Here is a 23,819-nt window from a genome sequence, read left to right as displayed (position 1 = left end):
TTTGATTGCAATTCCCAAGGTGACCATTGATTTAAAAATGGAAAAGTAGGCTGGGTGTAGTGGCAGCTTGGGAGGCTGAGGCAGGAGGATTGTGAGTTCAAAGCCAGCTTCAACAATTTAGCAAGGCCCTAAGCAACTCAACAAGATCCTGTAGCTAAATAAAATATTTAAAAGGGCTGGGGATGTGGCTCAGTGGTTAAGGGCCCCGGGTTCAATCCCAGGTACCCCCCCCCCCAAAAAATGTAAAAATGGAAAAGTATACAGAAAAGGAAAAAAGAAGGGCTTAAAATTTTTATATTATAAAAAATAAATACTCAAAAAGGCAGTAATGGAGAAATTAAGGGGAACATTTTTAAAACACGTAGACTAAAGGAATGACTGAATGGCAGAAGTTAGTCCTTACCTACCAGTAACTACTTTAAATTACCCTCCAATTAACAGTCAGGGGTCAGGCCGGGCACAGGGGTGCACGCCTGTAAAAAAGCCAGACTCAGTAATACTAAGTGAGGCGCTAAGCAACTCGGTGAGATCCTGTCTCTAAATAAAATACAAAATAGGGTCGGGATGGGGCTCAGTGGCAAATGTCCTGAGTTCAGTCCGCAGTCAAGAAAAGAAAAGAAAACGGGGCGCTGGGGTTGTAGCTCAGTTGGTAGAGTGCTTGCCTTGTATGCACAAGGCCCTGGGTTCAATCCCCAGCACCACCAAAAAAACAAAATTAAAAAAAAAAAGAAAACGGACAGAGAGGCTGAAGGTAAAGGACTGAACAAGACACATTGGTGGTGACGAGTGGGGGGGCATGCCAGTGTCAGACACCTGGGCCTTGGGTCGGTGCCTTGGAGAAGGCCGTCATTGGTCGTTGCGGCTCTGTGCAGTGTGCTGTGCCGCTGGCTGGGGTGGACCAGGCCCCCTGTGCCTCTGGAGCAGCTCATGACCTTCATTCCCCCGGGCCCCGACTCCTTTCTGCTCATCTGGAGAGGACTCCCTGCGTGGAAGGAGATTTGATTGGATTTGTCTGGGCTTTGGAGTTTCTGTCTTTTGCGGTGCCGGGTTGAACCCTGGTGGCCACCGCTGAGCGGCTCCTCCAGCCCTAGGACAGCTGACTTGGTTGTCTGTCAATCCTGGGGGAGGGATGGGGTCACCATAGAGGTGTGCTCTGCCTCCCTCATCTTCACGTCCGTACGTGAGCTCCACCCCATGAGACCCGTCCCAACCCTGCCCAGAACTGTCCCTCCCCTCCACCCTACTCTGCTTCTTCTGAATGGCCCTTCCTGTGTCCTCACTACTTCACTAGTTTTAAAGTCTGTGCCTCGCTCCCTTCCCCTGGTCACCAAGGGAGTGGGGTTCATTCCCGTGGAAATGAACAAAGGTCTTGCCTGCACCAGCTCCTGACTGTCCCCAGCGGTTCTGCCATGTCCCTCCTCCTCCACTGACCCAGGCCAAGACGCTGGTTCTTCCTACTGACACTCACCTGCGAGGAAAGGCCGCAGCCCTACCTCCCACACAGCTGCCCACCTGCCTGCCAGGCCCTCCCCAGGCCTCCTTGGCTCCATTGGACCCACAGCCCAGGCCCCACCTCTGCAGCCATTCAGGCCTCTGCTGCTCCCAGGGACCACCTAGTTCAGGTGCCACGGTCCCCGCTCCCCAGGGGCTCTCCTGGGTGCATCTTCTCCCTGCCAAGCTGGCGTTGGGCCCCCCAGCTCTTGCTATCTCTGGCTTGCTTCCTGTATTCCTGTGCAGAGGTCATTTCTGGGTGGAGCAACCCAGGCCCGGACTGCCTGAGCCTGCCCTGGTGTTAGTGTCCTGACCCAAGGACCCTTGGCCCTGGGCAGACCCAGACTTGGTCCCCCAACTGCAGAGACTGAAAATCTTCCTCGATGACATTTTTTCTGTGCTGGTCATTGCCTAGAGGCCCAGTGGGTGTGTGACACATGCTTGATGGGTGAGTGGACGAGGCACAGACCTCTGAGGACTCTCCCCAGTCAAACTGTGGGTCTGGGAGGACCCTGCTGTCCTCCTCGGGGTGGGGGAACTTGCTGCTTCTCCAGGGGCACCCCTCGTCAGCCGGCCCCATTCCTCAGCATTTCCCTGCTGCGCAGGTGTGGTCCCAAGTGGGGTGGGGTTTCTGTGGGGAGGGCACTGTCTGGCATGGCAGTGGACCAGGTGGCTGTGGGTCCTTGTGTCTCAGAACCCTGGGGAGTGGGTGTCAAATCCAGCCCAGAGCCAGGGAGTGCTACTGCCACCTGGTGGCAGCACACACACCCTCCAGGAGCGCCTCCCTTGTCTCAGCAAGATGGCAGGGCAGCGGGGGTCTGCGGGAGGCCATGGGCCTCACCTTTCCTACCCGTGGGTCATGCAGGGCAATGGTGAAGTCTTGAGGGAGCATGTCCCTGTCTGGTGGCAGCAGGGTCCCGCAACACCCCTCCAGCAGACCTTCCCTCTCCAGACTAGCAGGGGTTCCCGTGCTAGTCTGTGCGTGAGACTCGGGTGGATCCAGGGACAGAGGCTGAAGGTAAAGGTCAGAACAAGACATATTGGTGGTGAGGAGTGGGGTGGATTGGGGTGGGGGCTTGGACATTGTAAGGGCGCCCTTGTGGCCAGGAGTCAAGAGCAGGAACTTGTGCCTGACGCTGGTCATCCACCCACACAGGCCTCTCTGGGGAGGGGACAGGCTGTGGCTGGGGACCCTGGAGAAGTGGGAGCAGAGCTGCAGCCAGCCAGCCCGAGGCCCTGAGGGGCAGGCTGGGAGTGCCTGGAGCACACCCTCTGGGCAGGCCCTGCCCAGCACCCAAATCTGCCCTCTGAGCCCCTTGCCTGACCTGGCTTCTGTGCCCCAGTGTTGGGGGCACTACCGCTCCTTTATGGGGACCTTTGGAAGGGGATGTCTGGCCACACCACGTGACACTGGCCCCGTGTAACCTGAAGTCTACTATGAGAACACTGCCTCACCCCCTGGCAAATCCCAAGGTGCCCCTTCCCTGGGGCAGGGCCAGCCTGTGGGATGTCCTGGGGTCCAGCCTCATGTGGGGTGGGCCCCATTGCTTTCCATGGTCTGGCCTTGTCCCTGGCAGCTGCCACTGTGACATCCTTGCCCCTGCCATAGGCCTTGGCCCTATTTTAACTAGTTCATGTGGGTCCCATGTCCCCAGGGGCCATGTTGCATTGCAGTCCCGGATCCCTGACCTCCAGAGAAGAGCAGCCAGGTGGGTGGGTGTTAACCCAATTTTCAGGGAGCAGGAGCCCCCAGTGCAGGAGGGCAAAGGCAGCCCAGGGACCCGTGGCTGGAGGAAGGGCAGCCTGGCCAAGGCTGGAGGTCAGAGGGTGCCTGCAGACAGCAGCAACTGGCCGTGCAGGCCAGGCCTGGGTGCCTGTCTCTGGTCACATCGTCAAATGGCAACAGTACCCAGACGGTGACAGCAGCTGGGGAGGGCAGCCAGGAGGCTCGTGAGCTGCAGGAGAACTCCGGGAGGTGGGTCCTAAGGCCTACTGCTGAGGGACCCTGGCCTGGGGCCCAAGGTGATGCTGTGGGGCAGAGAGGCCCTCTGTGGTCCCTCTGCAAGCAGGGCACCTGATGGCCCTTTGTGAGCATAGAACATTGGAGAACCCACCTGCCAGCAGATGGCCCCGGGGCAGGAGGCCCATCATGAGGGAACTCAGAAAGCATGCTGAGGGGCTCCAGCCACATGGGATGGAAGCAGGACCCACTGGCTAATGTCACCCTTGACTGGGGACCCCCACCCTCCTATCAGCTCAGTGCCTGTGCCCGCTGCGCAGCCTCTTTCCCACAGGGAAATATGCCCCAGGTCTAGAGAGGTGGGCTGGGGCCTCTGTGCTTACAGGTGGGCACTGGACACCCATCCTGCATGGCCACCGGGTAAGTGGAGTGGGCTGGATGGTCCCCAGGAGTGCTGGCCTATGGGCAGAATGCTTCAGGAGAGAAAACTCAGTGCCCACCTCTGCACTGATGGCACAGTTGGCAGCGGGCGAGCTTGGCAGGGCCTGGGAAGGCCATCCAGGAGACAGTCTGCCAGGACACAGAGCCTTGCTCCAGAGCCTGGCCTAAGGCCCCCAGTAGGACTGCTGCTCTGCGTGGCAGGGGCTGCCACATGGACCCTTCCAGGTGACACACATGCTACCCTATGAAAAGTGCCACTGTGACCTGAAGTGGATGACCTCAGGGTGGATACAGGCCATGGAGCCAGGGCACTGGTCTCAGGGAGTCCATATAGCTGGGCCCCTGACCCCTGTCCCTTGCCAGCTCTCCAGGCTGAGGCCAAGGGGGGCTCCCGTCCTTTCACAGGGCTGGGGGATGTAGATACCATGTCTGTTACTATAACTGAACACCACAGACTGAGAAATTCATAAAGAACAGAGGTTTATTTGGCTCATGGTTCTGGAGGCTGGGGAGCCCAACAGCATGGGGCCGCAGCTGAGGTCTGGTGCTGGTGGCCTTTGTGCTGAGGGAGTCAGAGTGGAGGCTGAGCAAGGGTGCCCACCAGAGCTAGCTTTTGTAACAGATGGCCCGTGGACTCCCAGGGGGGCTTGCCAGGGCCCCACCTCTCAATGCTGCTGCATTGGGGACCAAGTTTCCAGGGGATATAAACCACAGCAAGCGCCCCTTGTCCACACGGGTCCGTCCAGTCACTGCTGACAGGACCCCTTGGTCCTGTACAGGGGCCAGCAGCTGGGGGCCTTAGGGGCTTTCCCGATGCCTGGGTCTCCCTGGGGACCTCACCCCTGGGGACCTCACCCCTGGGCCCAGTTGGCCCACTGACGACCAGAGGACCTAGAAAGTCCACTGCCATGGAATCTGAGGGGTGGGACCCAGGTGACCCCCCACTCCCGCGCTCAGCACCAGGCTGGAAGGAAACAGGTGCGAGGGACCTGGACCCGCACAGCCAGGTTTGTTGAATAGGTGAAGGAATAAATGAAGGTGTCCTGCGGGCCCCTGCAGCGGGGAGGGGCTCCTTCTCGCCAGCCTGCGGTCGGGCAGGGGGCGGCCAGGGCGAGGTGGTGCGCACAGCGGGGCGGGCAGGGGACGGGGCGCGGGCGCGGAGGGGGCTCCGTAAGAAACACCAGGGGGAGATTGCGCTTTCTCTAAAAGAGCTCTGTATACACCGCCCTCGTCGGGCCGGCTCCCAGGGCGCGAGCCAGCTCCGGGCCGCCGTGCACGCTCCCTCGTCCCGGTCCTCGCCTTGCTCCTGTCACGGGGTCCACGGGCTGCCAGACCGCCCGCCGCCGAGCGGCACAAAGGAGGCGCCCTCCAGGACGGCGGCACAGAAGGGCCGGGAGGGCGTCAGGGAGCGGCACACCAGGCTCCGCGGGGCTTCCAGGTCCGGAGCGCGCCCTGCGGGAGAGAGGGCGCTGAGCCCACGCCCACGCCCACGCCCCGCCCACGGCCCAGTGGCCACGCCCACCACTGCTCGGCCCAAAGGCCACGCCCATGCCCAAGGACCACGCTCACCCAGACAGTGCCCTTGACTCAACGGCCACGCCCACCGCCCCCGACCTGGCCTGCCAATCCGTGAGACCTTGCCTGAGAGCCTCCGCCATGGCCACGGGTCTCCACCAAGCAGCTGCCCACCAGAACCTGTCCACAGCCCCAAGACCATAGCCACCATCTCAGCTATGCTCACCTGTCCCTGAGACCTCATCTGCTAGCTCTGGCTACACCCACTGCCATGCCCACGCCCACTGGCCCCGGAAACCACATCCATCAGACTAAGGACTGCGCCATCCTCCCTGAGGCCACGCCCCTCGGGGAGGCAGTCCTGGTCTGGGGTACGCCCACTTCAGGTGGCCCTCACACCCTGAGCCGCCAGGGCCATCGGGAAAATCCAGTTCCAGCTGGCTTCCAAGCCCACCCTCCTCTCCCAGCTGGACCCTCCCTACCAGCTTCCCCAGCTTTCCAAAGACCCAGGCCCCACACAAATCCAGGCCAAAGAGTGGGGGCGTCCTGTCTAAGGTGAAGGCCATGAAGTCTAGGGAGGCCCCCGTCGTTCCTCCAACTGGCTTCCCAGCCCAGAAGCGAAGGCAATCCCGCCAGGGGGAGTAGGTTGAGGGCGCGCTGTGTCCTTGCCCCTGCCCTGTGGGACACAGTGTCTTGGGACACTGAGCAATTCAGGCTTCCGGAGGCACTGCAACGTTCGCACCCCCCAGAGCAGAACCCAGCAGCACCACCAGCACCTCTGGGAGACTCCCCCGCCCTGCTGGGAGGCCAAGGGAGGAGGAGCCTGTCCACGGGGCGGGGCCCCAGGGCTCACGGACACAGGCCACAGCTACCTCCAACCCCCAGGCCTCCTCAGGGGTCCTTCTTCCTCCAGCTCCGCGCGTGCCTCTAGCCTCCTCCGCTGGGTGGCACTCAGGAGGACCAGCCCCAGCCCCTCCTGCCCTGGGCCCTTCCCTGTGCCCAGGACCAAGATGGGAGGTGGGCCCAGGGCAGGTGAGGGCAGGTTGCTCCTGTCCACACCCACGGCTAGTGGCCCTTGGTCTTTGGCTGCCTGGCCAGCCCTCCTCAGGGAAGGGGTGGGCCTGTGCCAAGCCCCCTGCCCCATGTGCAGATCCATCTCAGGCCCTGGAGGCCACATCTGCAGCAGTGATCAGGCTCGAGGCCAAGGGCAGGGGCCTTGTCCACCAGTGCAGCCAGGGCCTCAGCAGGCTTGCAGTGGTCTTCAGAAAATGTGTCCCACTGGACAGGGTCAGGGACCAAGGTCGGCAAGCTCCTAGAGGCAGGCACGCTTGAGCCTTCATGGGGAGGGAAGGATGGGTCCTGGGCAGAAAAGGCCCAGGCAGGTGGGCTGAGGGGGCAGAGGAGCTGCTTAGATGGGGCAGGTGCCCATGCAGTGGGCCCTATGGGATCTAGATCAGACGTGGGCATCAAAACACAAAGCGTCCCCAGGAAGTAAACGAAAGCTGGCAAAACTGTGAGGAACCATCGACCCCAGCAGGGCAGGGGAGCCAAGGAGCCCCAAAACTGCTCCTTCTGAGGCTCCGCCCACCAGGGCGGGGGCTGTGGGTCCCATGGAAGAGCACCCCTGCAGGGGGTGATCCTCCAGCAAGAAAGCGGCCTCTGCCAAGGGCTACACCTTCAGTGAAAGGATGCACCCAGGACACACCTTCCACACCTGCGCCCCTTGGCCAAGAGGAATATTCCTCTGTGCTGAGCCCCGCGGGCAATCCCCAAGTTAGCCCCCAAGAAATTCCCAGGGCACCGGGTTTGCAGAGAGATGTCTGGGGCATCCTTCCCCAGGGCCCCGCGGAGGCAAAGGCCACTCTAAGAGAGTGCAAAGAAGGCCCGCGGCTTTTTTTTTTTTTAAAGAAAATGAGCAATTTATAATAAAATATGAACAAGTGTCAGCAGACAGAGCCAACAGGGCCAGGGACTTCAGTTGGGATTACCAGACCACTAGACACAGAATATGCACACCTTCAAATACACCCTAGAAAGCACAAGCAAGAAAAAGAACTAGTATAAAAAACGAATACAGTCAGGTACAATGGCATCACCTGTAATCCTAGCGGCTTGGGAGGCCAAGGCAGGAGGATAGCAAGTTTAAGGCCAGCCTCAGCAATTTACTAAGGCCCTAAGCAACTTTATGTTGAGACCCTGTCTCAACATAAAAAATAAAAATGATGGGGGAACAAATAAATAAAATATAATAGTAAAATAAAAGGCACCCCTGGGTTCAATCCCTGGTACAAAAAAAAAAAATGAGTACATAATTTTGTGTGTGTGTGTGTGTGGGGTGGAACCCGGGGCCTCATGAATCCCAGGTAAGTGCTGTACCACTGAGCTACACCCCAGTCCAGTAGTTTATTAAAAAGTAGAACTTCTAAAAAATGAAAACTAGATTAACTGGAATTGAAACCTCAATGGATTCATACCACTGAATTCCATGAAGACGGAATGAGCCAGAGCCAGGCAAGAGGGCATCTCAGACCACAGTGCAGGAACCCAACCTGCAGAAGGAGACAGCCGGGTGGCCGCACTGTTTAAAGAGCTGGGGGTGGAGGAAGTCCACGACAATTAATGACAGCGGCACAGGCTGAAGAAGTCAGAGAGTCCAGCTTGAACAAGGAAGACGGAAGTTCCTTATCCAGAGTGTATCAAAACGGCCTACGCAGCGGGTTCTTTGATTTGTCTGCTGAAATTTTATGTTTTACTATCACCAGTTTCAAAATGGTGCTATTCGCCTATTCTTTCCTCTGCAGTTGAAGACTTTTTTCACTATTTAGAATTTCAGTCTCCTGTGAGTCTTTTTTCGTGAAGCGTGGAGTCTGCGAGGCACAGTGCCACTCGGCCCCGTCACTACTGCCCAGTGGTGTCCCACTGTGCAAAGCTTGGCAGGCAGCTTTTGGTTGTGATGCTACCTTCTCAAGATCTATGAGATTGATAAGTGCAAGTCTGGCTTATCATCCCATTCCCCCCATGACAGACAGCATGAGTTCCTGTGTCTTCTGCCTACACCTGGAAGTGGGCTGCTGGGTCCTAGGGTGGAGCATGTAGAATGTGCCAGTTATGAAGCTCTGGCTTTCTTTTTCTTTTTTGGTACTGGGGATTGAACCCAGGGGTGCTTTTCCACTGAGCCACCACATCCCCAGCCTGTTTCCCTCTTTATGTTTTATTTTGAGGCAAGGTCTTAGCTAGCTAAGTTGCTTAGGACCTCACTAAGTTGCTGCGGCTGGCCTTGAACTCCCAAGCCTCCTGCCTCAGCCTCCTGAGCTACTGGAATTACAGATGTGACCACTGAGCCTGGCTCACCCTTCTAATTTTTTTTCAATAAATTTTTTTAGTTGTTGATGGGATTATTTTATTAATTTATTTATATGTGGTGCTGAGAATCGAACCCAGTGCCTCACATATGTGAGGCAAGCGCTCTACCACTGAGCCTCGACCCCAGCTCCCTAATTTTATTAATACAACTTCATCCTTCTGTTACTAGCTTGGCTGCTTAAGTTACCCTGATAACTTAAATGTCCCCTTTTGTTCTTCTCTTAAGCTGCACGTGGGCACTCCCCAGCCTCATAAGTAATTAAAAGTCATTAAAAATATAAAAGAAGCAGTCTAAAGGCCAGGTTTCCCAGGCACGGGGAAGCGCAGCATGATATGCCCGGCTTGCTCTGCGGCGGAGCCTAGCTTTGTCATCAAGAGGATACCTGCTGACCAAAAGCTCCCTTGAGTGTGCAGTAACTCCCGAGGGGCATTCTCATGAATGAGAGGGACCCCACGGGAACTCTGAGATCTGGGAGGCCCGAGGGCCCCGAGGAGCTCACGCAGGTCAGCCTAGGCAGTGGCTGCGATGGCGGCGGTAACACCCGGTGGATGGGCCAGCGTCCAGCTGCGTGTCCACGTCCAGCTGCGTGTCCACGTCCAGCTGCGTGTCCACGGCAACCGGACGGGTAGGGGGGCGGGTCTCCCTTGCCTCAAGGTCATCACGTTTTCTGGGTCGGGGCAAAGGTATGATTTTTTTTTCCAGTGCTGGGGAGCAAACCCCCAAAGTAAGATTTTCTTTGCTTTGGGCTTTGTTAAATAGTAATTTTAAAAAATACCTTTGTTTTATTTATTGGTTTATTTTTATGTGGTGCTGAGGAGGGGCCTCAGGGCCTGGCGCAGGCTAGGCGAGTGCTCCACCGCTGAGCCACAACCCCAGCCCCTGTTAAATAGCAATTTGACCAGAGACAGAGTGCACAGCTTCCAAACCAGAAGAAGAGAGACAGCAGGGCACAGTGGCTCACACCCTGGATCCCAGCGACTCTGGAGGCTGAGGACCTCAAGTTCAAAGCCAGGCCGGGCAACTTAGCAAGACCCTGCCTCAAAACAGAAAGTGAAAAGGTTCTTTGGGCCAGAACCTCCGTCTTCCAGTAATTTGCTAAAATATAGAGCATAGGGCAGGGGAAGGGCCCACAGGTGTTCTCCAGGCTGGTGGGAGCATGGAGCTGTCCCCTTGTACCATGCATCTACAAGGTGATGTAGAATCTACAGGAATGGTGCTGTTCAGAAGCGCACGCCTGGAGAGTGGTCCCCAGTGAAAACCTGGGAGGGCGCCTGGCATTACCCAGCACACTGTCACCTGGCAAACAGGCAGTTCTGCAGGAGGACAGTGGTTCAGTGTGTGAACTGAGCAACTCAGTCTCTCTCAGAGCACAGACAGCTTCCTGAACCCTGTGAAGGAGCACAGTCAGGAAAAGGCAGCCAAAGAGAAAGGCCATTCACTGGAAGGCCAGCCACCCTGTCCAGAGAAGCCCTGTGAGGACCGCCGAGGAGCGCCTGCTGGGAGCTGGCCCTGTGGGGCAAAGGAATAAAGGACTCTGGCCTGTAAACACGGTTTCTTGACTGAGTAGCAGTGTGGGGGCCGCTCTTCCAAAGAAAGAGTCCAAGGAAAAAGTGGGTGGCTGGGGAACGCAGCTCCGTGGGAGAGCACTCCCGGGTTCAACCCCACCCCCAAAGGAGGAAAGCTGAAATGAGAAAGAAACAAATCCACCCAGAACAGGCAGGAACAGAGGGCGAGGAAGCTGGACTGGGTGGGCTGCAGGGCAGTTAGCTGAAGTGGAGGGTGACTGCTGGCCCCACCTGCTGCCCTGTCCCTCCCTGGCGCAGTCAGGACTGTTCGGGGAGACGGTGCACAGCAGTGGTGCCGGACGCTCTCAGGCCACCCACTCCCTGCAGGCGGGTCTCTGCGCAGCAAACCCACCCCCAACGCCGCCCTGGGGGCTGCCCATGCCCTGGTGTGGGCCGGCAGCCTGGTGACCGCTGGTCAGCACCCAGGGCTCCCTCTGACTGCAGAGGCGTCGGACTCCTTGCACACCTGGGGCAGACACAGAAAGCTCAGGGAATGCGCAGAGTCTCTCAAGAGAACAAGGGGCTTGGAGGGTGGTCACTGAGCAGCCGGCGTGTGAACAGCAGAGAACAACAGACACAGGCACTCGCAGAGACGACACATGTGCAGTAGCAACCAGACCAGGTGTGATGACACGCACATCACCCTCCAAGGAGCGTGCAGCGCAGTCACAAGTCCAAGGCAGTGGGAGTGCACGAGGCTCAAGGAGGGGAAGGCAGATCCTTAATCATCCATTTCCCCAAGTTGGCCTGTGGATTCAATGTGATTCCCACCAATCCCTCAGCAGGGCTTTCTGTGACACTTCATAAGACAGTTGTGACATGTGTCAAGAAGAGAGTACAACCAGAGGGACCCTCCCCTGCAGATATAAGATGCGGCAGCTGGGCAGTGTGGCCCTGCGCTGGGACAAGGGAACCTCCAGCAACGTGGATCACGATCCAGGCCCAGCTGTGCACCCAGGCGGGACATCAGCCCATCAGAGGAAGGTTGTCCAAGAAGTGACTGAAAAGACGGTTGCCTGTGTCGATGTAGAGTTTGATCCGTACCTCACACTGTGCACACAGATCAACTTCAGGTGGGCTAAAGGTGTTCATCGAAAAACGGAACTTGAAGCTCTAGTAATTAATACAGGAGAGTAGTATTTTAAACTTTGAGATAAGGAAAGATTTCCTAAAACCAAAATAGCACTGAAAGAAAAAGATCGATAATTTGGCCACACGAAAATGAACAACTTTTGCTGATCAAAGGGCATCTTTTAAAAAACTGAGAACAAATTGCTAACTGGGAGAAGCCATCCAAAACAGCGTCTTTGAGCACAACTCACCCCCAGGAGAAAAGGCAACGGTAGGAATTGACATTTCACAGAAGGAAGTTACACAACCAACAACGCACATCAAGAAACCCAGCTGTCAATCAAGGGTGTGTGAGACATTAGCACAATCAAAACCGCAACCCGTCACCCCTCCAGTCCACTTGCTGGCAGCACCTGATGACCCACTTCTGTGGGTCCAGGAGACCTCTCTCAAGCTTCCCATTGTCTCCTTAACCGAAGCATCAGCAGATCCCATGAGCTAGCAATTCCATCCTGGAAATACACTCACAAGACACGTGATCATGGCCATGGGGCATAAGAATGTTCACAAAAGCGCTGCCCCCCAAAGCAAAGCCTGCTACAGCCTAAACGCAGCCACGGGCGAGCAGGTCCAAGAGCTGCAGAATCCCCACAGGGACTGCAGCCACAGGGGCCAGTCTCAGCGATATGACGTCTGCGGGAATGTCCCGTTCCCCACCATGGGGCCCTACAACACCTCCTTAACAAGTAAGAATGGCTGAAGTCCAAAGTCTTGTTAAAAGAGAGCACATAGGCTCAATAACGAGAATCAGAAAGGGACGCACAGGCAAGACTGGCGGGCGTAGGAATGGCGGCTCAGTGCTGGGGAGTCCCGCTCCACTGCCAGGCGGCGCTCACACCAAGGGTGCCCGGAAAAGCAAAGCAGGAGGGCGTGATGGGCCGAGGTCGCTGCGGCAGCAGCTCATTACTTTATCACAGTGACCGAGATGAAAAACAGCCCAGCAAGAACATGAGAATTTCATGAACTGAGAACTGCCATCAGCCACAGCATGTGCCCCTGAGGCCCCTGGAGTGAGAGAGGAATGAATGGACGAATCAGATAGAGTCCTGGCCAGGTGATTAAGTCAGGAAAAGAGGTACGCCGATGATAAGGGTAAAGACAACTCATGAGACGATATAATCGCCTATGTGAAAAATCCAAGGGAATACTAATCCGTAAAACTGACAAAAATGTCCAGTGAGATGACTGGATTTAAAAAATCAACTCCATTTCTATAAACCAGCTGTATTTGTAGATATAATAAAATTTTGACAAGAGGGAACATTTACAATAGAGGAAAAAGAAAAATAAATCTACCCAAAAGAGAGCAAGAGCATTACAAAGAGAACTACAGGGGTTTATTGAAAACTCTGAGGGATCAACAAATGGAGAGCCACCCAGTGTTCACAGACTGGAAGACTCGGCCCTTCCCAAATTAATACGTGAGTCTGATTTAACCCCAGTGAGAGCCTCAGCCGACTCACTGCTGGTGCTCCTCTGTGCACTCTGTCTAGAGCGCAAGGAGCTCAGGGCCTGTCCAGGGAGGAGGAGTGTAGGAGGCCAACCTTACGGATGACTGAGTTACACTCCCCAGCTGGGTGCTGAGGCGCTCAGTCACAGAAATGGGTGTGTCTTGCTACAGCCCCACGGGTGAAGCTATGCTCACCTGTTCCTTTGTAATCTAACCCCTTGCCCTGTTTAGGATAGAATCTTCCATGGAAGTGCCTTGTGTGTGTCCCCTTCTCTTACTGTGCCCTTGGGTGTGGCCTACCCAGGTGTCAGTCAACCTGCTGACAGTGGACATCATGAAGATAGACTCAGCCCCCTGAAACCTGACCCCTGGCCTCATTTGAATAGCTTCTCCTCAATAAAAGGGGTCAGCGCGTGCTCTCGCTCTCTCTCTCTCTTTCTGCGGACCCTTAAGGTCAGAGGAGCCGTCACAGCAACCCCAAAGAAAAAGGTATTTGTGTCTCTTGTGTGGTTATTTCGTGCAGCCCAGTCAGCCCAGTTTAACTGGAGTGACCCCTGAGCCTTTTGTCGCGAGAACAGAAACCCGGCAGAGGAGGCTGGGACCTGCCTGGGGGATGCAGGCCCAGGGCAGAGCAGACCCACGCAGCAGGCCAACTGGGCACACACCAGTCACGGAGGGATGTGTGCCCAAGAGCGGGGAGGGGCTTTCCCACAGGGGCCTGTCGGCACCCACAAAAGTCACCTAGACCCTGACCTGTAGGACACCACAAGCCAGTTCCAGGAGACCTAGGGATAAAAGGCAGCAGCAATCTGCTGAAAGACTCCTCTGGAAGTCACCTCCGTGACCCTGGAGCAAGGACTCCAATCAATGTGCCAAGAAATCACCTGACTTAGGAAGTTGATGCTTGCATCAAAGGACACCCCGAAGGAGTGCAAAGACAGGACACGGGTGGAAGAAGGTCTCTGCAATCAAAGTCAGCTGAGAGGAAACTGCGCATGAAGAGAAAGACCAGCACTCATGGAGCAGTGGACGGGCACGTTCCAGGACAGGAAACCTACGTGGTCACCAAGTGTCTGAAAGAGCGATTTGCATTCCATTTGTGAGTAGGAAGACACAGAGTCCCACTGTACACCACAGAGAGGCCCGTGCTGAGGTGTCGGGAGCAGTGGCCGCTGCAGTGGTGGTCAGAGTGCAGACCAGCCCGCTCCCTGGGCTGCTTGCAGCACCCAGGGAATGGGTTGGCAGTGTCCCCCAAATTCATGTCCATCTGGAACCTGTGGAGGTGACCTTATTTAGGAACAGAATCTTTGCCAATGTAATCAGTGAATGACGTCATGCTGGAGCAGGTAGGCCCAACTGCTGTCCTTGTGAGGGATTCTGAACGGACAGGCACGGGGGCAGTGTGCATGGGGACAGACCTGAGGGGGTGATGCAGCCAGCAGCCCTGGGAGCTGGAGGAGGCAGGAGGGAGCCTCCCTGGAGCCCCCACAGTCCTGCCGACACTCTGGCTTCCAGAGCAGAGAGTGTCTGTTGTTCTCAGGCTGTGGTACGTTAGGCAGTTCACACACCCAGCTAAGGTACAGCTGTCTGTCTACTGACCTTTCCCCCAGGCCCGTGGAGGCCCCTTAGTCTTCCTGGAGACACCTTCTTAATAATGTAAGCCTGGAAGTCACCCACACTGGGATGCCAGGCACCAGGCAGTAGGACAGACAGGCCTTGGTGACAGGTAGGACAAAGGGCTGGCAGTGTCCTCCAGGGGCACTGCCGGCCCTGCAGAGGTATGGTGCTGCTCCTGCCTGGAGCCCCCACGGGCAATCCGTGCATGCGCATGTCCAGCAGACCTGGCACTGGGGATACAGAGGAGGAGACAGAGCAGCAGCCCTGCCCGGAGCTTCCCATCTAGGGGAGACTGGCATGGCCAGGAGGGCTGCTGGGAGGGACCAGGTAAAGTCAGACAGACAGATTGACCATGGAGGGGACAGCCAGTGGGAGGGGAGTGCACCAGGCACAACAGGTGGGGGCTGGCTGGCCCTGGGTCTCATGGCTACACTCGGGGCAGCACTGGCGTGCAGATACAGTCCAGCCACACTGCCCATCTCAGGCACGACTTGGCTCCATCAGAACCTTCAAGGAACCAAGGCCAGAGCCTGGTGGTTCCGCCGCTGTGGGAAGCTGTTGGTCCAGTGACATTTCCCCTGCCTGGCTCTGTTCAAACACTCTGGCACAAACCCATCTGCACTACATCCAGAGAGACAGGGCACCGCCCACCGAGGCCCAGGGCGGGGGACACTGGAATTGCTGCTCCCAGCACTGTCTCCTCCAGAGACCCCATGCTGGGTGCCAGTTGCCCCCAATCCCGCTCCCAAGCTCATGCTGATGCCCCAATCCCATCCCTTCAAGACACAGCCGCTGCAATCACCAAACAAGCACAGGTGACTGGGGACACAGTCCTGAGCGCTCATCTCACCTGCTGCGGCGGCTGGCGTTGGGGACAGCGAGGTCTGCACCGACTTCGCGCTCTGCGGCGCGGGCGCCAGGGGGCGCACGCTCAGCGAGCTCGCATCCACGAGTTCGGCGGGCTGCGCTTTGGAGAAGGTGCTCTTGGGGGCCCTACTGTCCGCGCGCGGGCAGGCGCAGGCGGGCAGCGCGAGCTTCCCGCCCGCCTCGGCGTGCGCCGGCCTCGCTCTGCAGCTTCGCTCTGCCGGCCGCTGCGGGGGCGCGGGCAGCGGGGAGCAGAGCGCCTTGGCGTCTTCCCGCTTCCAGTCCTGCACAGCCCCGCGCGGAGCGCCGCCCGCCAGGCCCGGCACGGCCGAGGGGCACCGCACTTTGAGTAGCTGAGCGTCGCAGAGGGAAGCCGGGAAATCGAAGTTGGTGATGGGCGGCATTTGCCTCTTGGCCTTCTTCATGCCGATGCCCTCCACGCAGAGGTCGGATCCGTTGAAGGGCGGCAGCTCCACCACGGGCTGGGGAGAGGATGCGGGAGCGAGGGTGGGCCTGCACACCTGACTCTGGGGTGATGTGGACCCCAGGAGGCTCTTGGGACCTGCAGGCCAGGGGTGGTCCTCTGACCCCACACCCAGGGACCAGAGATGCCCTTCTCTCCCAGTTCTGCCTCCGTGATGAGGCCTCAGCCAGGCACCTGGTCCCTCCTTCAGAGTGAGTCTAGGGCACAGGGCCTGACCCATGGTGCAGAAGCCCCGAGGTAAAGGCCCCAGGTAGCCCTGCTGTCCAGCCTGCTGGAGAGTTCTCTAGGGGAGGAGGCCCAGCAGGCCCTGGAAAATACAGCCTGGAGTCTGGGGGAGCCCAGGGAGTTCTAGCCAGGACCCAGCCGTGGCCACAGAGTCAGGATGGGGGCTGAGAACCAGGGGGAGCAAAGTTAGACTTCAGAGGTCCTAGGACAAGGTGGCCAGGGCTGCCCAGACCTCCCGGGGTCTGGAGTGAGCTCTTTGCTCCGTGCAGAGAAGACTGAAGTCAGGGGGAGCAGGGCAGGCCCAGGGCGTAGAGCACACCAGGACCAGGCTCACCAGACCTGGGCTCTGGACCTGTGTCCTCCGTGATCCAGCAGGGCTGGTGGCCTGTGGCTCTGTCCAGCTGCTTCCAGTAACAGGAAGTGGAGGTGGCTGCAGCTTGGGACCCAAACCCATCCCATGGACAGGTGCTTGCAGCCAAAGGGGCAGCTGCTCTCTTACCTGTCTCCACAGAAGCTCAAAGTTGCCGATGTCACAGTTGCGGTCGACCTTGCGGTCCACCACCACCTTGATGGTGTCCTCCTGTACCTGGGCACAGAGCTGGGCCGTGACGGGTGTGGATGGGTGCATGGTGGGACTGGAATTGATCTCGATCAGCCAGGGCTTGAAGTCCCGCCCGAGGATGAAGTCTGCGCCGTAGAGTTCGAAGCTGTTCTTGCGGGCCTCCACGTGGTCCTGGGCCACCTTCATGGCGTTGGTGATGGCCCTCTTCATGGAGGGGTAGATGACGCTGCCCCACATGGCCCCACGGCCCCGCTTCTGCAGGTACTCCTGGAACCTGGAGCTGGACCACATGTTGTGGCCAGGCAGCAGTGGGCTGCGCCCCTGGTCATTCCGGAGCCGCTTCTGGATGGAGTGGTTGCACAGGTGGATGGCACTGCAGGGCAAGGTGCTGTGAGGCCTGATGCCATCCTCCATCGCCCGCCCAGGTGGCCCAGGCCTTGCTGTGCCCGGGACCCCACACCTGGCCCAGGTGGTGGCAGGAGGGGCCCATGCTAGTGGACTGGGTTCTTCAGGCTCTGCCACCTGGGGCCACCGGGATCGTAAGGAGGCAATGCAGAAGCCCAAGGAACTGTCACAACCTCCCCAAGGCTGTTTCCCTATCTGCATGTTGGAAGGGACACTGGCCCTTGAAGGGCTGATTTGGCGAGACAGATCCTGTGACATCTTAGTTATACTCTTATCTTGCTCTGAATGGATTCAAAATAAACACCACCTTTTGGGAGACTATAAAGTGCGACTTTGGGGACCGAGGACATTTTTGTTTGGACTGTAGCTATGTCGGGCCAGCACCCTGGGCTGGGAATTCCAACCTGTTCTGGGGGCGGGATCTGCTCTCACAGCCACACGTGAGCACTACCATGTGAAGTAGAGGGAAAGGAAAGAGTAGGAGCTTCTGGAAGCTAGAGAGTCGTGGGGCCAGGCCCTGGGCCTACGGGCCCTGCCTGCCACTCGGGTCTGTGCACAGGCAGCCACAGCCACGCAGACAGACTCTGGAATCCTCTGTCAGTCCAGACGGAGAAGCAGGCTCAGCAGGGTGTGGGAGCTGCCAGGCAGGCGCTCATGGCTTGGTGAGGCATCGTGGGGCAGGCGTGGGGCTGGCGAGGGCTCCCTGGGGTTCTTTGCACAGAGAGTTCCCAGATCCCGTCCCTCTGGACCCCCTTGTTCTGGACAATTAGCCAGCAGCCCTACCCCAGGTGTGACCTAACAGGTGGGACTTGGGTGTGGCTGCCCACCCCCCGTCGGGGTAGAGTTCACCCCAGCAAGGTCTCTGTTGGGCCACTCACAAAACTGCAAGAGGAAGCCCTGGTTCGGGCAGAGGCTGGGGGATGCTCGTGTGGGTGGCACGTCCCTTAGGAGTCACAGGCCCTCACTGTCCTGTCCGTGCTGGTACCTGGTGAGGTGGGGTTCACCACCGCGGGTGCCCTGTTCCCGGATGTCTGAGCCTCTGCCTGGTGCCCCAGTGCTTTGGTGGTGGAAGGCGACCGTGAGTGTGTGCAGCGGTCGGCAGCTGGGGCACCTGCCCACACACACCCCAGTGCTTGGCACTGTGGGCATGACAGCCCTCCACTGACCTGTCAAGATTGTCCAGGGAGAAGCGCTGTGTAGAAAACCGCAGATAGCTCTCCTTGTAGAACCAGATGGTCAGGGGGTTCCAGTCTGTGACGAGGAACCACTGCCTGATGTCGAACTTGGTGTCATAGATGAGCATGGGCGTCTCGATGTACTTCTGCACCACCCACTTGTTGTCCTTGGTGGGCAGTTCCTCAGCCGCCAGCTCCAGGATGTCCTCCACCCGGTCCATGCACACTATGTCTGCAAGAGGCCACAGCTCAGGCCTGCGGCACGGCCTCTATGGTCCCAGCTCAGCTCCAGCGCCCACCTTGCCTTGGGTCCAGGACCAGGAGACAGCACGGCCAGCTGGGCAGGGCAGCTTCACCCTCAGTGGAGGAAGCCATAGTTAGTGCCCAGCTCGCCCACTGCAGGGCCACTGTCCACACTCCAGAGAGGGGGATGCAGAGATCCAGGAGGGACATGGCAGGGGCAGTGGGACCTTCGAGGGCTGGACGGTCAGGACACTAATGGTGCCCTGATGGACGTGGTACGCATGGAAGGTGGAGTCCCTGAGTTCTCTCTCGGTTCCCCATCACCCCCTTAGGCCAGGTGACTTGCAGTGGCTGGGACACGTGGGCAGGAGGGCAGGCCTCACTGTGTGCGTCCCTGCCTTTCTCTGCAGTGACAACTCTGAAGCCTGAGGGAATGGGGTCCCCAGGTAGGGGACTTGATGGGCAGAGCGCCTGGTGGTCTGCCCAGGCCAGCCACAATGACCACAAGCCTGAGTGACAACGTTTTGCTGAGGGCCACTGAGATTTGGGGCTGCCATTTCCTGACACCAGGGGTCTATCCTGGGTCTATCCTGACTGACACAGGGTGGAGGGACGCTCTGTCCACAGAACTCCAGAGGCATGAGGGAGAGCTCCTCACAGGGCACGAGACTGGTCCCTTCAGTTCCAGGGAGTGGAGACCCTGCCTGACACAAGAGCTCAGGACATGGCAACCAACTGCTGAAGTCACTGAGCCCCAGACACCTGGGCAGGAGCAGGGCGCGCACAGCCAGGGAGCAGCAGAGAGGAGTGCTGTGCTCTGGCTTTAGACAGGGGTCAAGGTGCCCAGGCAGTGGGAGGAAGGTCGGGCTGGCTGGACGGGCAGAGTACAGGGCAGGGGTGGGCAGAAGAGCAGAAAGAAGTCTGCAGGACACGGGGTGTGGACCACACCTGCCAGGCAAGAGGAGGCTCAGGGAGAGGGTCAGGACTGAATGCAACAAAACCACACATCAATGCATGTTTTAAGATCACAAAAATCAACAAACTATTCAAAATAATTCAGGATGCAAATAGAATATCCAAACTAAAAATAAAGCTGACTCGGACACCCAGGAAGAAGAGGACATTGTGAATCACAAACAAGAGGGTACCGCGAAGGCTGTCCACAGAGGGAATCTCACAGCACTGGGGACAAGTGAGTTCAGCACTCAAGTCAGAGATAAGGGGGACGTGCCTAACAGGAAAACTGGAAAATGCCACCAAAAGTTGATTGAAAACACGGAACATACAAAAACACTCCATTAGGAAAAAAATCAGAATATAATAATGGCTGTAATTTGAGAAAATGAAGTAAAAAACCTGAATAGGCAGTAACCACAACCACAGACAAAATCTAAGCAGTGTTAGGGCTCTGCTCTAAGAGAGAAGCTGGTTTTTATTTTAGTTAATTAATGTGTCTAGTTTTCAGCACTGGGGATTGAACTCAGGGATGCTTTACCACTGAGCTACACTGGCAGTCATTTTTATTTTTTATTTTGAGACAGGGTCTCACTAAATTACTGACGGCCTCACTAAATTGTGAGGATGGCCTTGAACTTGTGATCTTCCTGCCTCAGCCTCCTGAGTTGCTGGGATCGTAGGTGTGGCCACCACACTCAGCAAGAGTCTGGGTTTTAGGGATGAGTTTGCTAGTGAATTAAGGTGTAGGAATCGCTCTCCCTGAGATGAACGTCCACCCTCTGTTTTAAAGGCTGGTGTAAGCCTGTCACTAAGCTCAACCAAGGTAACAGAGAAGGACGACCACAAAGCAGTCTAACCTGGGAATGCAGACGAGGAGACACTGGTTAAGTGGCAGACCTGAACACAGCACTGAGACGGGATTGTGCGTCCTCCTCCTCCACCAGGCACCTGTGAGTCCTGAGCCCCCAGTGACCGCCACCCCAGCTCCCCACCTCCCCACAGGGCCACAAGCTGGAGACCACGGCTCGCTCCCGACACCCCTTGGGTGGATGTCAACAAGGGTGGCTCGTGCCCACGGAGCACCCGTTCCCGGGGAACTCACCTCGGCCCCGGGACTTGGCTGCCGGTTTGATGATCCAGATGTTCCGGAGCCCGTCGATCTCTGTCTGGGGGTTCACAGAAGTGATCTTATTCAGCAGAGCCTGGCACTGCGAAAAGTAACTCCTTGAACTGGAGATGAAAGCATCGCCGCTACAAAGCAAGATGCGGAAAGTGCGTGAGGCTGCAGAGCTGGCCACGCCCAGTGCGCGTGGGTCTAGGACCGGCTGGGGCAGGCCAGGGTGTCCTGCCAACCAGAGCACAGCCAGGGACCCAGGCCTGCCAGAGTGCTCCTGGACAGGGAGGTCAAGAAGTGGGGACCCACCTTGTGGATCTGGCTGCATGTGTACCCAGGATGCCAGGCCTGGGGCCACATGGGAACCACTGGAGGTGGCCGGTCCCTATGCAGAGGGTCCATCTGCATGCACCGCGTCCGATGGTCCCCCGTAAGAAATGGACATGCCATGCAGACCTTCCAGTCCACACCAGTGGCCAGTGACCACCCTGTGAGTCCACTGCTGCCCAGACCCCAAGATATTGTTGGTGGTTTTGCAGAGCCAGGCAGCAGTGGCCTGACCCAGGAGGCCCCAGGATCTTGTGGCACTAAGGCCAGTGGAGCTGCCGAGCATCTCAGAGTCTGCGGAACCCTCTGCACCTGGAGAAGCTCCCATGCAGCACCTCAGCAGCCCATGGCATGGGACCCTCTGCGGGTGGCAGCCCAGCAGCTCAGGAGGAAGTAAGTACCAGGCCACGCTTCCTGCACAGGGCCCAGCACACTGGCCATGACCCAGGCTGAGGGGCATCTGGGTTCTGTTGCCCTGCTGGGAGGGAGGGCGGCATCCAGGAGAAAGTGAAGCGTGGGGGACCCTGGCCATGTGGGCGGCCATCCTTGTGGAGCTGCAGTTGGGGGGGCCAAGAGAACATGAGCCCCCAGCAGTGACTGCCCTGCTGCGGGCAGGGAGCAGGGGACAGAGTGAGGGCTCTGCCTTGCTGGCTGAGTAGCAGTCAGGGCCGCACGCCCCTGAGAGCCCTCTTGGGTGGTAGAGCAGGAGGGCGTCGAGGCTCAGCGAGCAGGTGCAGCCCCTGCCCCAGAAAGCTGTGGCCCGAGCTGGCCCCAGACCTGCCGTGAGGTGGCTCCTGGCCACAGGCTGCTCCCATGGCTGTGGCTTGGGGAGGTTAAGCAGTGGCCGCCCCAGGGGAAGGAGTCTCTCAGCCTCTCCCAGGACACGGCGCCCAAGTCTGGAAGGACCCCTCCTCCAGGAGCTGCCCTGCCTGGGTCTGCGGTGGAGGGGAGCTGGGAGGCCACAACTCTGAGAGCCAGTGTGCGTGAGCCAGAGCCCAGGCGGGCTTCAGGAAGGACCGGCAGGCCAGGCTCTGGGCCCTGCGGCTCAGGAGAACAGATGGAGTCACTCCCACCCCGCCCTGAGAAAGGGTGGTGCAGCGGCCAGGCTCACTGGGTCCTGGTGCGTGGGGACCCCACGAGCCTTGGCCAGTAAGGACACGTGCACCTGAGGCTCCCTGCCGGCCCCTCCAGAGCAGCCCAGACCAGACTCCACTGCCACCCCTCCTGACCAGACGCAGGGGGCCTCCGTGACCCCTGGGACCTTCCTTTTTATTGAGGTCTAAGAAAATGTGGTCAAGTGCATAACACCCTACCCAAAAAAGGGGAGTGCTCAACACCAACTGCCACGAGGGACGAGGACAAACGCTGCTCCTCAGCAGGTTCCCTAGGACTCTGCCCCTGGACAGCAGCCACTTGCCTTCTGACTTTCTACCGCCTGCACCGGCTTTGCCTTGAACTTACACCTGGAACCACACACGCACCCTGATGGCCTCTCAGGACAGGCTGCGAGGCTCGCCTGGCCGCTGCGCCTCGGGCAGCAGAGCCAGTGCCAGGTCTGGGCTCTCGGAACAAGGCCTTTCTGAGCACACGCATCCGCCCTCGTGGGTGAAGACCTCGGGATGACTAGTTGGACACGGGGTGTGCAGATGCCTGGATTTGTGGGAACCATGGGAGTTGCAGGGGCCCACACGTGTGGGGTGGGTGGCCTCCGGAGCCAGGAAGCCGCTCTCCCCTCGCGAGCTCCTGTCTGGGGGCATCTGAAAGCCTTCTCTTGTGGACTCCTGAACGTTTCCATCGGACGCCTCTTCCTGACCCACAGCCGTCCTCAGAGTGACTAGGGCAGGCCTCACCGGACCCGCGGGCTGTCATGGTCTCCAGGACACTGCATGGCTCGCCTTTCCATTCAGTCCATAGTGCGCTCCAGTCGGCTGGTCACCACTGCGACCAAGAGACCCGACAAGAACAAGAAGAGGGAAAGTTTATGTGGGGGCTCACGGTTTAGAGGTTCAGTCCTTGGGCAGCTGACGCCATAGCTCTGGGCCCAGATGAGGCAGCACCTCATGGGCATGGAGGAGGAGAGCAGCTCAGGGCACGGCACCAGGAAGCAGAGAGCTCTGCTCACCAGGAACAAAATGTAAACCCCACGGGCCACCCCCGTGACCCAGCTCCTCCGCCACCTCCACTGCCAGCAGTCACCACCAGCTAACCCCTGCCGGTGGGTGAACCCACTAACCAGGTTACGGCTCTCATAACCCAGTCACTTCACCTCTGAACCTTCTTGCCTTGCCTCATGAGCTCCGGGGACGCCTCGTAGTGAACCTCAACGCAGCGCTTTCTGAGAAACGAACGGCTCATAACGCCCCCAGCACGCACAGCATTGGTCTTCTCATCCTGGTGGACTGTGGAAATCTTCCCTTGGGTGCTGGAGGTCGCCCCGGTGTTGGTTTCTTAACTCTCTCACATCCTGTCTCAAGTTCCTCTTTGTGTGTCTGTGAAGCAGGATTCCACGTGCTGCCCGTGGCCCCAGTGCTGTCCACTGAGGGGCCTGGCCTCAGGTTACATGGGCAATTGAATGAGGACCCGTTCCTGGGGTCTCCGTCCTGCTGCGCTGGATAGATCTTCTATTCTATCCCAATATACCTTATTATTACAGACTTAGTCTTGAAATTGGAGCATAAAATCCTCTAATTTTGTTTTTCTTGATAGAGCCTCTCTTGTCTTAAATTATTATTATATTGCTGTATAAATTTTAGAGTCACTTTAATTTCTCTTGCCTCCAAAGAAATCCCTGCCTAGATTTCAGTTGGGATTCTGTTGACCTTTGGGTTGGTCTGGAGGAACAAACCACACCAGTAAGTGTCCTGATTTGTGAGCACATTTTTACACGCTCATACACATATATTAGGCACCTGACACCTCTGAGCTTATT

The 23,819-nt window shown here is 57.8% G+C and overlaps 1 protein-coding gene and 1 non-coding gene across 5 annotated transcripts in view; one reads left to right on the top strand and one right to left on the bottom strand.

Annotated features, from left to right (window-relative positions):
* Window positions 1-631: 631 nt before the first annotated feature.
* On the top strand, window positions 632-704 carry Trnat-ugu (transfer RNA threonine (anticodon UGU)). The gene has a single exon. It is a non-coding gene; the product is annotated as a tRNA-Thr (tRNA).
* Window positions 705-4,355: 3,651 nt separating this feature from the next.
* Ttll8 (tubulin tyrosine ligase like 8) overlaps window positions 4,356-23,819 on the bottom strand; it is a 37,689-nt gene continuing 18,225 nt past the window's right edge. For all 4 annotated transcript variants that reach the window (XM_027953153.2, XM_027953154.2, XM_071609377.1 and 1 more), the window contains 5 exons: window positions 20,552-20,700; window positions 18,241-18,481; window positions 16,607-17,042; window positions 15,385-15,880; window positions 4,356-5,344 (listed from right to left, as the gene is read on the bottom strand). In XM_027953153.2, the coding sequence (XP_027808954.2) occupies window positions 5,202-5,344; window positions 15,385-15,880; window positions 16,607-17,042; window positions 18,241-18,481; window positions 20,552-20,700 (1,465 nt within the window). In that variant the 3' untranslated portion in view covers window positions 4,356-5,201. The remainder of the gene's footprint in view (window positions 5,345-15,384; window positions 15,881-16,606; window positions 17,043-18,240; window positions 18,482-20,551; window positions 20,701-23,819) is intronic.

Source organism: Marmota flaviventris, chromosome 3 (genome assembly GCF_047511675.1).
Source record: "Marmota flaviventris isolate mMarFla1 chromosome 3, mMarFla1.hap1, whole genome shotgun sequence".
NCBI classification, from domain to species: domain Eukaryota; kingdom Metazoa; phylum Chordata; class Mammalia; order Rodentia; family Sciuridae; genus Marmota; species Marmota flaviventris.
Note: the sequence above shows the minus strand (reverse complement) of the source record. Positions and strands in the feature narration are given on the sequence as shown.